Source organism: Stigmatopora argus, chromosome 7, assembly GCF_051989625.1.
Source record: "Stigmatopora argus isolate UIUO_Sarg chromosome 7, RoL_Sarg_1.0, whole genome shotgun sequence".
NCBI classification, from domain to species: Eukaryota; Metazoa; Chordata; class Actinopteri; order Syngnathiformes; family Syngnathidae; genus Stigmatopora; species Stigmatopora argus.
In genome coordinates, this window is record NC_135393.1 from 10,095,109 (window position 1) to 10,110,050 (window position 14,942).

At 38.9% G+C, this 14,942-nt stretch overlaps 1 protein-coding gene across 1 annotated transcript; it reads left to right on the forward strand.

Moving 5' to 3' along the window:
• The first annotated feature begins 677 nt into the window (after positions 1-677).
• On the forward strand, positions 678-14,858 carry kitb (KIT proto-oncogene, receptor tyrosine kinase b). Its single transcript, XM_077605965.1, has 21 exons — positions 678-874; positions 3,769-4,044; positions 4,135-4,422; positions 5,514-5,653; positions 6,243-6,411; positions 7,223-7,412; positions 7,498-7,613; positions 7,691-7,805; positions 8,372-8,559; positions 8,910-9,016; positions 9,983-10,109; positions 10,197-10,301; positions 10,381-10,491; positions 11,014-11,152; positions 11,237-11,301; positions 11,400-11,491; positions 11,618-11,740; positions 12,820-12,931; positions 13,051-13,150; positions 13,449-13,554; positions 13,726-14,858. Exons 1-21 carry the CDS (start codon positions 805-807, stop codon positions 13,858-13,860), a joined length of 2,874 nt encoding a protein of 957 aa, XP_077462091.1. The 5' UTR covers positions 678-804; the 3' UTR covers positions 13,861-14,858.
• Positions 14,859-14,942: the final 84 nt, after the last annotated feature.

The window sequence follows — 14,942 nt, forward strand, 5'->3', positions numbered from 1 at the left end:
TTATTGTCTAGTCTTGTGATAATTCTCACTACATTATACAGAAGTCAAGTTAAGCAGCCTTTCCCGTTGAGGAAACAAATAAAATGTGTAAAAGTTTAAAAACATCACTAAATAACATTTCCGAACATTTTTAGTTGCTTTAACTAAAAAGTTAGCTATAAATATACAAATAATACAATGATAAACCATATAATTGCTGCTGGTTTCTAAAATGTTTCTGCAATCATCAACTTAAAAGCAGCACTCTATGAGCAATATCTTTGAGTAGGATTTGGTCAGAGTTAAAGTAGTAAATTTTTTAGTTTTGTTTCAAGGAAACACGAGAATGATCCTGATTCTCATTGTAAAGGCAGAAAAGGGTCCATTATCAACTCAATGAGTTCACAGCATCACAGGGGGCAGCACTCAAGTGTGAAAAGAGGCTGTCACATTTGGTGCATTTATAACTCATCAAAACAAATTAGAAGAACATAAAACTCTTGCACCAGTTTTTGCTTATTCGCTCCACAATAATGCATACACGCTGGAAATTGTCAAGTAAATTTCCAGTAATGCCCCTCTCATCACTTTTGGCCTGCCTCCAGCCAATACGGGACAGGGAGGAGGTGCCCAAGTGAGGGAGGAGAATCAAGAGAAGGAGGAGAGGCTCAGTCCAATGCACTGTTTTTAATCCATCACCGAGAGATCCTCTTCCTAACGCATTGCATACAAAAGAGTGGGACGGTTCTTGCCATGCTGGATGCAGTTTGGAGCTTTTTTATGATGGTGCAGGATGTCATGAGACGTATGGAGTAAAGCAACAAGATGGAAAACTTCAGCAGGGCAGGCCTGTGGATTGTTTTTGTATCACAGTTGATTTTCCTGCCACTGACAGGTAGGAAACACTTTTGTTGTGAAAAAGCCTTGGTCACTGTTCACGACTGCAATTCTGCACTGGACATACCCAATAGGGTTTATATTTGGTAATATATATTTTTGGGTGGTTGGATAGTTTGGTATTAGTTTAGAGATGATGAATATATAGTATAATATCCAGAAAGCACATAATTTCAATAGCACCTAATAATAAATACATGGGGAATATACTTATACATGCCAATTTTCTGCATATGTTTGAAAAATGTGTTAAAAATGGACACACAATTTCTTCATTTTTTTAAACAACTGTTCAGCTGCTTAGACATGGAGTATTGGAATCTGAGTCTCCTTATGGAGTGAAAAGTTTGATGTACTCCCAATCTGGTTGTTTATATCTTAGTTTAATGAATTAGGAGAAAGCAGCACACAGCTAGTTTTTTTGGGTGGACAGAGAGAAAGGAGTCACAGACAAAAAAAGAAGAAAAAAACTCATAAAAAACAAGAAAAAAATCCTATTTAGGCATATATGCATAATTATGTTACATTTATATATAAATTGACACACTACTTAGAAATGAGATACTCCAAAATGTTGTTGTTTAATCTGTTTTTTTTAAATAAAAGACATCAACTATTTATTATAAGTACAATGTTCTCAAGTCTTAATTGAAAGAGAACAGAAAAGAGACTACGCATATTATATCTGCCCTTTTGTACATCTATTACAAGCCTCGCCAAAATGACTGAAAGGTCATTTAACTCTATCAATTTAAAAATAAAATGTCATGTGGAAGTTAAAGCATAGGCTAAGGCTGCTTTACTGTGAAGGTCTGTAGTCAACATTATTTGAGAGAGTTGGCAGCAATCAGTCGCAGCAAAAGAGTAAAAAAGGCACAATCAATTTACAAAAGGCATCAATCTTATTTACTTGTTGTACACTTCCCCAAATTAAAAAGGCAACGTCACACTAAATAAATGTGGATAAATCAACTTGGTAATTTGTTGCTTTTATTTTGCACATTTGAGTACTACAAATTACTAGGATAAATTGAGCTGCCCACTGAGTCGGGCCAAATGTGCAAACATGTACAATAAATAACATGAATATCGATTTATTAAACACAATAACATCAAGATTTTTAGAAAACAAATACTCTGGTATTTATTGATCATTTTTATCATTTGATTTTCATCCGAAGTAGGAAGATCATTGTAATGCTTATTGTTGTTTTGGCTCTTCAACAATACTGTCAATGTTTGCGTTCCTGGAGTAAGCCTGGAAATATTTGGGAATTTAACGGTGCAGTTTAACTGAACTTTTGAGCTCAAGTTTACAGATGGTATCTGTCTTTATTTGCATAACCATCTCAGCCAATTGGAGGAAGGATGGGGGATGTTTGGGAGTATCCCGTATTCTCCTACCAGGCAACAGGTGTGTTGTCAGTTGGGAATTAATCCATTATTCATCCAAAACTGATACTTCCATTGAGCTCAGTCAGTAAATAACATATAGATGTGCACACATGCTAAACATTTAGTCAAACAAAACCAACGCGGCATCTACATTTTTCATTGAGCGTTCACAAGGAAAGAAGAAAATGGATGTTGACTTTTCAGAGAGGCGACAGTTTACGTACCCGTTAGAGCTCGGCTCAGTTTAGCCCAAAGGCACAACAGTCGCATGGAGATCCTGTTCTTACAAAAGGGTAAAACATACAAAAAGGGGAACTGAGAGGACTTGCTGAACTAAGACTGAAATATGAGATTGATTAATTCATTCGAACAGAATAATTTTAGAGGCCTGAGGTCACGGTTACTCAGCAGTGGACAGCGCATACTTATTGATTATTCCACTAAGGGCTAGATAGCTCTATATCTTCACTGGCTGTGTGCCAATGAAAACTTTCTTTTTAATCACCACATTAAGTACTACACTTAATGTACTCTGCTTTGTCCTCTTCTGCGCTCTTTGTTAATTTTAGAAATGTGTGTATTCTCTTTGGCCTGATACCAGACAACGTCACTGCGCGATGTATTCCAGTCTAATGTACTTTCTGTTATTTTCAATTTCTATCAAAACCAACATACAAAAGTTACGTAACAGAATGGCTCAGTGTGTTTGTTCTCCTTCTTGTTGGGCATATCAAAAGCTCCACATAATAAGCTACTTTGTTGGCAAAACAGTGAAGAAAACACATAGCAATATACTGACTGGCGAAAGAATGAAATGCTTTTCCACTTGATGGCAAAAGACATATTTAACCCTTACAGGGGACCAATTTAACTCATTGGCTGCCATTGACTGCGTTAGTTGTCCAATCCATTTTGACATGCATACCGTTGGACAGTCAGAATGGATTGGAAATGGAGTCTATAGTCTTATTTTTTTGTATTGTATGAAGACAATTAGGCTTTTGTCGAGTCAATGACAAAGCCTATGTCCGATTATTATTATTATTATTATTATTATTATTATTAATGTATTATGTAATTCATGCAGTTTTTATTATTATAGTAATAATTTATCATTTTCAGTTCACTTGCTTAAATGGAAACAAAGAGTAAATTCATAAAAATAGTCACTCGCTCAATAAAGATGTAAAGGGTCCCAAGGGTTAACCAGTGAATTAAAAAATGGGTTACTGCAATTACATCAGCTTTGGCTTTAACTGGACAGGCATATATTTTATACCTGCTCAGAGCATTACTGACTAATTTGAGATGAGCTCATCATTAGTTCAGGGTTCCTACTTGTGGTAACATTTTTGTTTGGTCATTACTACCAAAAGGTTAGGGCAAATTTTCCAGCATAAACATAAAATCCACTGTGAGGTAAACTTGTTTTGGCTGTCCAAATATTTTCATTTGCTCAAGTGTTGAAGTTAAGGCTAATCCTTTGTCTTTTTCCAGGGTGGTGCAAACCTGTCATCTCCCCCAGTGGGCCTCACATAGTTGTTCCCAAGAGGGGGAATCTGGAGCTCCATTGCTATGACAATGCCAGCACGTCTGGCGCCACATTTAGGTTGAGGTGGCAGAGGGAAAACGCTCGCAGACTGGAGGGAGAATCTGAGGAGGCCGGCGTGGCTGTTGTCAAGGTGCCCGTAGTGCAAGCCTACCACATGGGCCGCTATGTGTGCATCAATAACAGCACACTGGAACGCGCTTCTATCTATGTATATGTGAACGGTGCGTCTTTGAGGCAAGGGGAATCTGTAGGACCAGTGAGTTCACTTTAATTCATGTACCTTGCAACAATACAATGTTTTCTCTGCACAGACCCTGTCAATAGTGCGTTCCAGCGCACTATGGTCAATGTCATCCTGGTGCGAGCGGGCGAGAACTGTACCATTCCCTGTGTCGTGACCAACCCGGAGGTCACGTTGCTGGGTTTACAGACCTGTGAAGGGCGACCTTTGCCCTCCAACATGAAATACTGGAGTCACAATGAGCAAGGCATCATCATCGACAATTCGAAAAAGGAGTTTGAAGGTTGCTACATTTGTGTGGGACAGCTTGGTGCGGATAAGGTGACGTCAAGCCAATACACAGTGGATGTGCTACTAGGTAACCAATGGCCATGTTTTCTTATGCTGTTCACTGGTTTCAACACCTGGCCTTAGGACTTGTCATCATGGCTGTATTAGATTTCTCATTTAAGTGCTAATGAATTATGACAACTGGTGGCCAACTGGGCATTACCCCAGCTATCCCACATTCCAAATAAGGGTTCAGTAAAGACTCAAAATTTTACCTAGACGTTAATACGAGTGCTTGTTTTTCTATATACGTGCCCTGCAATTGGTTGACACCCATCCAGGGTGTTTCTAACTGACCGGTGACTTTAATAAGCAGGGCCACTGTAACTGCTTTGGGTGCCTTAACCCCCCCAAAAATGTATTCATGTAAACAATGTATTCATTCGATTTCTATCAATAGTTCAATTCCCAAGTTCTTCCTGCTTTTCTGCATGTTCTCCTCGTTATTTTTTGGTCACTCCGGTTTCCTTCCACAGCCCAAAAACATGCATTGTAGGCGGATTGTTCACTCAAAATTGTCCCTAGTTATGAGTGTGTGTGGTTCCGTTGTTGTTTGTCTCATTGTGCCCTGCGATTGGCTGACAACCATTTTAGGGTACTATAAAAAAAGTTATTAAGAAGGACAGTCATCACAGGACTGATTTAAAAGTTGCAGTAGATAAACAGCTTGTTTATTCTCTGCAACGGCAACAATATATCCAGACAAAGACACCCTGGGAGATGGAATTGGCATGCTTTTTGAATGATGGAGAGAGGGAGTATAACATGTCTGAAGGTGAAGGACACGGGGATTAACAGAATGGCACGCTGAACAAAAGCTTAGTAACGTTGCATGAGGACTTCATTTGGCCTAAATAGGGTTGGGACAACCTTGGTCAAACATGACCGCTGGTGATGTCAATGAAATTTATTGAAAGAAGTAAATCATGCATTTTAAGTGTGCCTAAGGCTTTGGGTATGCAAATATAAACCCAATACGTGAATGCATTTTCATTTCAAGGAACAAACTGGCATTTATAGCAGGTGTAAAAAATTGCTTTGTAGATAAATTATATTAATCAATTTAGCCAATCCAATGATTGCCAAATGACTTTTTAAACATTCTTTCACTTTGTACAGTTCCATTGATGCTTCCAGTCATTACGTTATCCCAGAGGGACAAGGTCATTTTGCGTAACGGAGAGAAGTTTGAGCTTACTTGCAGTTCTTCCAATGTCAACCCATACTTTCAAGTCAAGTGGGACTATCCGTCAACAGCGGTGAGTTTTACATCAACCATTGTGGTGAGTGGCTTTTCTATAGGCACGTGATGTGCATAACAGAAAACTAAAGATCACGTGGGTCCTTCTTTTTCTAAACTGGTTAATGGGATTTCCATTAGTTCGTTCCATTTTCCATATAATTCAATGAAAAATACTGCAGTTGTTTTTTCAAAAGATTAGTGAACAATTTCCAGCCGCTTTACCACGTGGCACTTGTTTCCTTTGTCTGTTTGTTCGATAAACACAAAGAATGCATAGACTTTTTTGGACTCAAGGCGTTATTCAGCATCAAGTGATTCAATTTTGATGCTCAAAGGTCACATCGATCACATTCTCATGTAATGTGACAAGTCAGGTAAGCCCAAAGGGAATTTCATTAGATCGGCAATGAAGACATCAACAAATTCAATGAATTCCAGTGATTATCCAAAGGTCAATTTCCATCCAAGTTGTGTGAAAAGTTTTAGTTTTTCTCAAAATAGAGATGAGACCTTTGCAAAAGTCAAACTTGTAAGTGCCTTGTACAACTCCTTTTAAGGTCTTTAGTACTTCAGTGCTTCATTTTGCTGATGTTTTCTCTCACCAGCATCCAGAAGAAACCCACACCTCACATATCCTGTCTGGCTCTCGAGGTTATGAACGGGCCTCTTTACTCGCTATTCAATCTGTGAAGCAATCGGATTCGGGGATGTACCACTGTTTGGCCCGCAATGAAATTGGTAGCAGCTCCACACCACTCCACCTTGACGTCTTTGGTAAGTAAAGCAAAGCACTTACAGAGTTGCATTCGAAGATGCTATTACATCATTCGATCTAATTAGGGAATCTCCAATAAAACCATGACTGATATAATCCCCCATACGCTGTACTAAACATGCTGCTAAAAGAATTATCTCCTTAAGGTCAATAACTTGATCTTTCTCGAATTGGGCAGCAGCCAAGCCAAAACTCCTCCTTCATACCTTCCTAATATGCATGACCTATATTACCAATAAAACATTAAGCCAAATGATAAATGTCTTAATATTTGCATATTATGCAAATTGGAGGCCCCAAAGGAACAATGTGTCTAAGGATGCTCCCATAACAACCTCTGAATCTGTGCACATGTTAGGACATGACTTGTTGGCAAGACCATGGCAACGTGGTGCCATAAAATGGTGTCTCTAAAATGCAGAACAAACATTTGAGAAAACTGGGATTTACAATGTACCACTAACAAGACCCCTCAGTCTCATTTCAAAATCCAGATGTAAAAGAGAATTGAATTCATTTCTAGCTCCGTTTATTTTACATGCAAGCGCTAGATAAGCAATTCCTTTATGAATGATTTTGGAATGCTGATTGGCAGGCGTACAATATAGATTAATAGCCTGAGAAAAAATAAAATGAAAACATTATCGTGTTAGTTATTTCTATTTGACTCCATTCAAAATATAAGATTTTCCATTGGCTTCGAACAATGTAGTATTCACTTTTTGAATTAGAAACGGTATCATAAGTATGTTGAAAAGTAAATATATGACTGATTGTTTCCTTAATGACAAAATCTTCTCCGTTTTATAGATAAGGGATTCATTAACATGTTAAGTCGCCCAAGTCCCGTCCAGGCCGGGGTCCGAGAAGGAGAGAGTTTGAATCTCAAAGTGGAATTTGAGGCCTACCCAGTTCCCAGAGTTCTCTCTTGGTCTTACAACAACAAAATACTACTCAACACCACAGAGCATGTCATCACTATCCACCAGCACAAATATAGGTACCATTTTAGCAAGTATTCACATCCAAAATTGACAACACTCCCATCAGCTAAAGTAATAAATCATATGTGACTTTACATTTAGGTTTATCAGCGAGCTGAAGCTGGTGAGGGTTCTTGGCTTAGAGGGTGGTGTCTATAAATTCTCAGCAAGTCATGAAGATGCATCAATCAACCATTTCTTTCACGTATATGTCAATAGTAAGTAAATTCTTCAACATTAACCCAGTTCCCTAGATTTTGACATTGCAATGATGACTATCTATTCCCTTTTCAAGGTAAGCCGGTCATCATTGCTCAGGAAGGGCCAGTTGACGGTCAGGTGCGATGTGTTGCTGCCGGTCACCCAGTACCAAAAATCAGCTGGTACATCTGTGACGTTCCCCATACAAGGTATTATATCACCAACAAGCACAAAAAAGTAGCATTTTCCAAGCCACTCATCCTCATGAGCATTGTGGGGGTGCTGGAGCCCATCATCCCAGCCTACGATGGGCAGCAGGTTACACCCTAAATTGGTTTTAATGTTTTGAAGTTTATTTTATTTTATCTGGAATTATTAATGTTTGTATTACTCTTGGGCCTGTTTTTAATTTGCATTTTGTTATTGCAATATATTTCCCCCCCAAAATGGATCATTTAATGAATTGTCTCACTTTAATTAGAATCATTCGTATAGTAGTATATATAATTTATTTCCTGCCATAAAATATAAGCGGGTTAATGCTAAAATTGGTTGTCAAAGGGAGAAAGCAAAATATTGTCCTGTGGGCCACAATAAGCCCCTGGACCACAAGTCTTATACGTATAAATGTAGTGAAACAATTTCAGACAAAACAAATGAAAATTGGTGCATGAATAAAACCAAAATGATCGTATTTTAAGACTTACCAAAATCTGTAATTTGATGAATAATTATAATTTTGCCCCATAATAGCTTTCACCTAACCTCTTTACAGGTGCTCACACCTGCCTAATGCCACCCAATGGGACACTGCAGATGTTGTCATGGTGACAGAGGCAACCTTTAGTAGAAGTGAAGTGGAGAGTCGACTGAACATTAGCAAGGAGCGCCGCAGCTACCACACACTGGAATGTGTGGCCTCTTCAGAGCATGAAGAAGCGTATACACTCTTCTCAATTAGCGGTAACACATTATTTTTCTCTAATTTACACACGCACAAGCACAAATGAATGGCAGAGCGGTGCCTGCATTGATTTCATCTTGTAAACCTCACTACAAAAATGCACATAAACAAACCCTATGGCCCCGTCATGTGTGTGCAGGCCAGGTGTGTGATTACTGGCTGCAGAATGAATCAGATTAATATATGCTGACTATGCAGGCTAGGATTAGATGGTGTCGCCACGCTAATCTGAAACACAAAACAAATAACATTGCTGCAGCTGTCTGTCTTAATCCGGAGGTTGCCTGAGGTCATGTTTTGTGTATAAAAATGTTTGTAACTCCCAATTTTGGCTTTGTGTCTCGAACAGAACGACTTGTCCCCCATGAACTGTTTACACCGCTTTTAATTGGCATGGTGGCCACTGGTGCCTTCCTCAGCCTCATCCTGGTGGTGCTGTTATACAAGTACATGCAGGTGTGAGAATGTCATATTTGAATGGTTTTAATGCTGAGTCACAATATATAAACTGCCTTTAACAATTAATTTCAAATGATCGATACTCATCACCTGATGAGACGTTATTCACACATGATTAAAGTCAGCATCTACGAACAGCCATCGTGCTAATACGCTTTTTCATCTTTTGGGGGGGGGGGGGGGGGGGGGGGTGGTAGCGGTTGGTAATTTGAATGTCTTCTAATGAAATTTAAATGACTCAGTCAACCATTAGAGAGATTCAATTGGCACACGTCTGGAACAGCATGACATCTTGCTCTTATTCCAGTGCAGTGACTCAGACTCTAATTAGTTTACCTCAGAATGTAAAGTGCATGGGGAGCAAATTACTGCATATAGTGCGAATGGAATAGCATTGAGGGGAGCCCAAGCTAACATAGACCTTTTACCAAAAATGAGGTAGACTTTGACAATACAATAATTTACAAGGCATGATTTGTATAGTAAAATAAATATTAAAAACATTAAGAAATAACATATTTCACTAGAACTGCAATTGTAGTTAAGTGCAAAAAACAACTATAACTGCAAAGAACAGGCGGCTTATTTAAGATTTGCTAAGCGATTGAAACAGATCATCATTGAAAATGTTGTACAGAACACTCTAAATACTACATCAAATTCCTAAACTTAATTTAATTGTGTATTTTTTTTACTCAAATTCAGAATTTTGAGGTGTTTGCTCCATACCGAAATTGTAAAACTCAGTGTGTAGTTTGCATGTTCACCCGCTATCGCGCCCTGTGATTGGCTGGCAACCAGTTCAGTGGGCTGGGATCGGTTCTAGCACCCCTTGTGACGATAAGCATTATGGAAAATAAATGCAAGAATGTGTATCTATATTCTGGTGCAAATAAGATTTTTTTGTGCATCTTAAGTTTTGTCTCTATTAATCCGTGTCTTTTCTTCTTCCCTTTTGAATAGAAGCCCAAATTCCAAATCCAATGGAAAGTTATCGAAAGTATCCATGGCAACAATTACATTTACTTTGACCCCACCCAGCTTCCCTATGACTCTAAATGGGAATTTCCTCGGCAGAAGCTGCGTTTTGGTAGGGAAAAATAACATGTGCCCATGCTTCTCTTACGCTTGCGTATCTGTGGTATGATGCAAAAAGTTCATGTGTATGATCAATCAGGTAAAATCCTGGGTTCTGGAGCATTTGGAAAGGTGGTGAGAGCCACAGCGTACGGCATGTGTTCAGCCGATACAGTGACAACTGTCGCCGTCAAGATGCTCAAACGTAAGCATTTAGTTGATTTCGAATTTTTTCCATTCAGCATGAGGATGTGTCACTGACCCGCTTGATGATGTAATCGCAGCAAACGCTCACGCCACAGAGAAGGAGGCGCTGATGTCAGAGCTGAAGGTCCTGAGTTACCTGGGCAACCACATGAACATCGTCAACCTGCTGGGAGCCTGTACGGTCGGAGGTGAGAGGAACTTCAAAACAAAAAAAAGTTGACTCAAGCTTTTGTTCCCTTAGACTCTTATATTGTCTTTTCATTGCATTTGCCTGACTTAATTATTGATTTCTGTTGTCTTGGATGCCCTAAAACTACTGAGTTGCAGCAATGTAATACAGTTACTATTATGCTTTCAATAGAAATCAGTTATTGGACCGTCAAGTCAATGGCGAGCAGCCATGACAAGAAGCTGACTAAGTGCAGTATAAAAACATTATCAACTGTGCCTCTTTGGGCCTGGCAATTGACTACCATGGTGGAAAGACACGTGGCATGAAAAGTCCTCATTTAGACCTATTGAGTACTGATGGACTAGACTAAAAATATTGGCATTTTGTCACACAGCTTTCAGATTAACACACTTTGTTCGTGAAAATGTCGATTGAGTGAACTGACGCTGTAATGAATGACTTCTAATCACAAACACTATTTCCCTATTAGAGCTGAGTTCCGGGCAATTGAGTTTATAAAATCTCTGCAACCTTCCAGGTCCAATTTTAGTTATCACTGAATACTGTTGCTATGGAGATCTCCTCAACTTCCTGCGAAGAAAAAGAGAGTCCTTCCTAAATTCCCAAACCGGTAACACTTACTATCACAACATCACCAAGCACACAGAGCCCTCAAGGTGAGTCCTAATCTTCCGAAAAATAACGAATATTCATAACATGAAAATAGCTTCACATTGATTGCTGCATGTGTTGTGCACCAGAGAAGTGACAGGCACAGAATATATGCCCATGCGTCCCTCAGACAAAGAAAGGTCTTCACAGTCAGGTAAACCTTTCTCCAGTAGTCCTGTAGTGCAGCATGACATGCACATCATATACTGTAAATAGGATGTATAGGTAACATAGTATCCGGTACCCTTTTAGAAGATGTAGATGAACTTTCTTTGGCTGCCGAAGACCTCCTGAGCTTCTCATACCAAGCAGCAAAAGGGATGGAGTACATCACCTCTAAAAATGTAAGTCTTTCTCAAGATTTTATTACCAACCACAATATTAGGTACACATACTAAATAATCCCTCATGACCAGAAGCTATTTTTAAGTCAGTATACTCATGTTTGTGTTTGGGTTGTGTATATGCAGTGCATCCACAGGGACATTGCGGCCAGAAATGTTCTGCTCACTCATGGTAGGGTGGCCAAGATTTGTGACTTTGGTTTGGCACGCGACATTACCACCGATTCCAGCTACGTGCTACGAGGCAACGTGAGTTATAAACTTCCGACTTTGTAAATCCTTCCTTCCTTCTTTTCTGCATTATACTCCAATGTGCACTCGGTGAATGTGCAATCTTATTACAGTGGTACCTCGACCTACGATCAGCTCGTGGTACGACATGCTCGTGGTTCGACGAAAATTTCGATCGAATAATTTGCCCGCGATATGATCAAAATTTCGAGATGCGACCAAGCCAGGTGGCCATGACATGAGAGGCTGTTTATCATTGTAGCGCACTGTCTTTTCTTGCCGCATCTCTTTCGTGTATAACAGATATCTACGAGCACTGAACGATTTATTCAGACGAGTTTCGACCAGGTAACGCACAACGCGCATGCGCGGGCAAAAAGACAGCTTTCTGGGTAATGAAGTATACTCGTGCACACAACAATGCGTCTAATTTTTTTTCTATTAATAATCGGACATAATAATAATCGGACATAGGCCCTGTCGTCATCATCAACAACAAAAGCCTAATTGTCATCACACCCAGAAACTGCGTATTTTATTACTATTAAACCACTAGTTATGTGTTACTTTGTTAATAGATGGCGAATTAGAAGAAATAAAACATTTTTTCCAATCCAATATCCTGTTTTTGGAGTTTTTTCAGAGGGTTGGAACGAATTAATTTGTTTTTAGTTCATTTCAATGGGAAACGTCCGCTCGAGTTACGAAAAGCTCGACATACGATCTCCGTCCCGGAACGGATTAAGATCGTATGTCGAGGTACCACTTTATTACTATTATTAGTATTACTACTTGCTACTATCCTTATCATTATGATTACTAATGCATCTCGATATGATATTCTTTCAATGTTAAGGCTTCAGATATGAAATAAATGTGGCCTGTGTTTTGTCATCCTATAAGCTTTTGCTGTAAAAACGTTATTAAAATGGAGACTATTCCTTTCTGCGATTCAGAAATAGAAAAATACATTGTGTATCTTTCATCAGCTGTGGACAATGAATTTGTTTTATTATTTTCAATGATTTACAGAAATCATTAGACAACAACAAAAACAATCTATACCATAAATGTAATGGAGCTTTTTGTCCCTGCAGGCACGTCTTCCAGTCAAGTGGATGTCGCCTGAGAGCATCTTTGATTGCGTCTACACATATGAGAGTGACGTGTGGTCTTACGGCATCTTGCTATGGGAAATCTTTTCTTTGGGTAAACAGTTAGAGCCATGGATAAGTTGTAGAATGTCCCAAAAAGTTATTATTACCCATCTGAAGAGTTCCTATGTTGTTCAAAATTATTGGATAAGATTTTAAATGTGTGTGATACAGGTAACAGTCCTTATCCAGGCATGCAGGTGGGCTCAGCATTTTATCGACTGATTCAAGAGGGCCATCGGATGAGCAAGCCCGAGTTTGCACCCATCGAGATGTAAGTTTGTATGTGTGTGTTTCAGGAAAAAAAATACCTTGCACCAAGCCACATGCAGTATGACAATCCTAAAAAAAAGTTTTAGGTCATAATCAAATTCCAACAAATTGTCCTTTTATGTGATACTACTCCCATCATTTCAAATTCTATCCATTCAGTTATCAATTTTTTACTGAACAAAAACTACCTACAAAGTGAACTACTACACCATCAATAGACATAAGTGATAGAACCACAAATAACATTTTATAATTGCTACATTTAAGTCCGATGAACATGGAACTGCATTCCCCTCCAGGTATGACATGATGCTTTCGTGCTGGAATCAAGACCCCTTGAAAAGACCCTCTTTCAGAAAGCTGGTCGAGAGGACTGAGCTTCTTCTGTCGGAGAATACCCGGAATGTAAGTAGAGCAAACCATGAATGATTTGGATTGTGTTCTAATATCACATGCCTTTCCCTCATGACGCTTTGTTCATTATATTCCGTTATCTTCAGAATATCAGATTCTGCGGCGGGAGTATTTTTGTGTTAGGGGAGGACAACATTAAGATCACGAATATATCATTCCCAGATTTACCTGAAGCTGAGCAATGCTGCAGAGAATGGAAGGGTGTCATCACGACGACTGAGCTCGGTGTGCAGCACAACGGCGCCCAACCAGCCCTTACTGCAGAATACCGTGGACGTCTTTCTGGACTATGTCTAAAAACCTCCCCACAAATACATAAAGGTTTCACATTATTTTCGTAATTAAATAATCGTAGTATTCTGCTGCATGTACGTTGCGACTCCCACAAAAATACATTCCTAAAATATGGCTGACACGGTGTGCTAAAAGTGAGCTATATATCTTGCCACGCAAAATATAGGTTTGCCATAATGTCAAAAATGTTTCATGAGTTTTATTAATTAAATCAGGGGGAAAGATTTGTTTTATACTTGTGACAATACTGTACTTTAATACTAAATATTGCGAATTTCAGGCTGCGTAAATGCACATATCTGGATTATTTAAATCATAGGCGTCTATGTCAAGCCCCGAGGGCTCTACTAAAGGAATTACTACTTCCTGTTTGTTGATAAAAAGGTTTGCCCTTTCTGTTTTGGCAGAATATCTGGAGTGAGAATTTCTCTTTTTTCCACTTTTATCATGCACTACAATTATTATTATTTTTACCAAATCCCTACATAATAATTGGTATGATGGTTCTCAGTGGAAGCCTCCAAGTGCCAACTTCAGATCGGTAATATTCCCAGACAACTATAAATTATTGTTGCCTCACAACATCGGTTTGCAAAGAAAGATCTACAGTTCATAATATTTAGCGTGTGTCACCTTTTATCTCAAGCAAGCAAACGTCTTACGCATGTCAAGGAAAATCCTGCTATCTTTAAAAGGAATGCAATTCTTACTTATGCTCATAGGGAGCAAAAGAACCAACAAAATGACAATAACACTGTAACTGAGCACCTGAATGCACAAGTCTTAACAAGCACTGGCCTCCCAGCTTTATGCAAACTGTGATATGGAATAATTAATAGCTGGAGCATTTGTGCATATGAAATTTTATTATAGGGTGATGATTCATTTGATTTTTTTTGAAGAGCGATACATACCCACTCTAAACTGCCCCTGGGAATGAATGTGAGCGTGGAAGGTGGTCTGTCTCCTTGTGCCCTGGAAGTTTATAGTGTATAACATTTTCAACAAAAATCTTAATAAAACAGGAAAGTAGTAGACACACACTGGATATAACATGTACTACTGCTTTCAGTGATGTCTTGTTA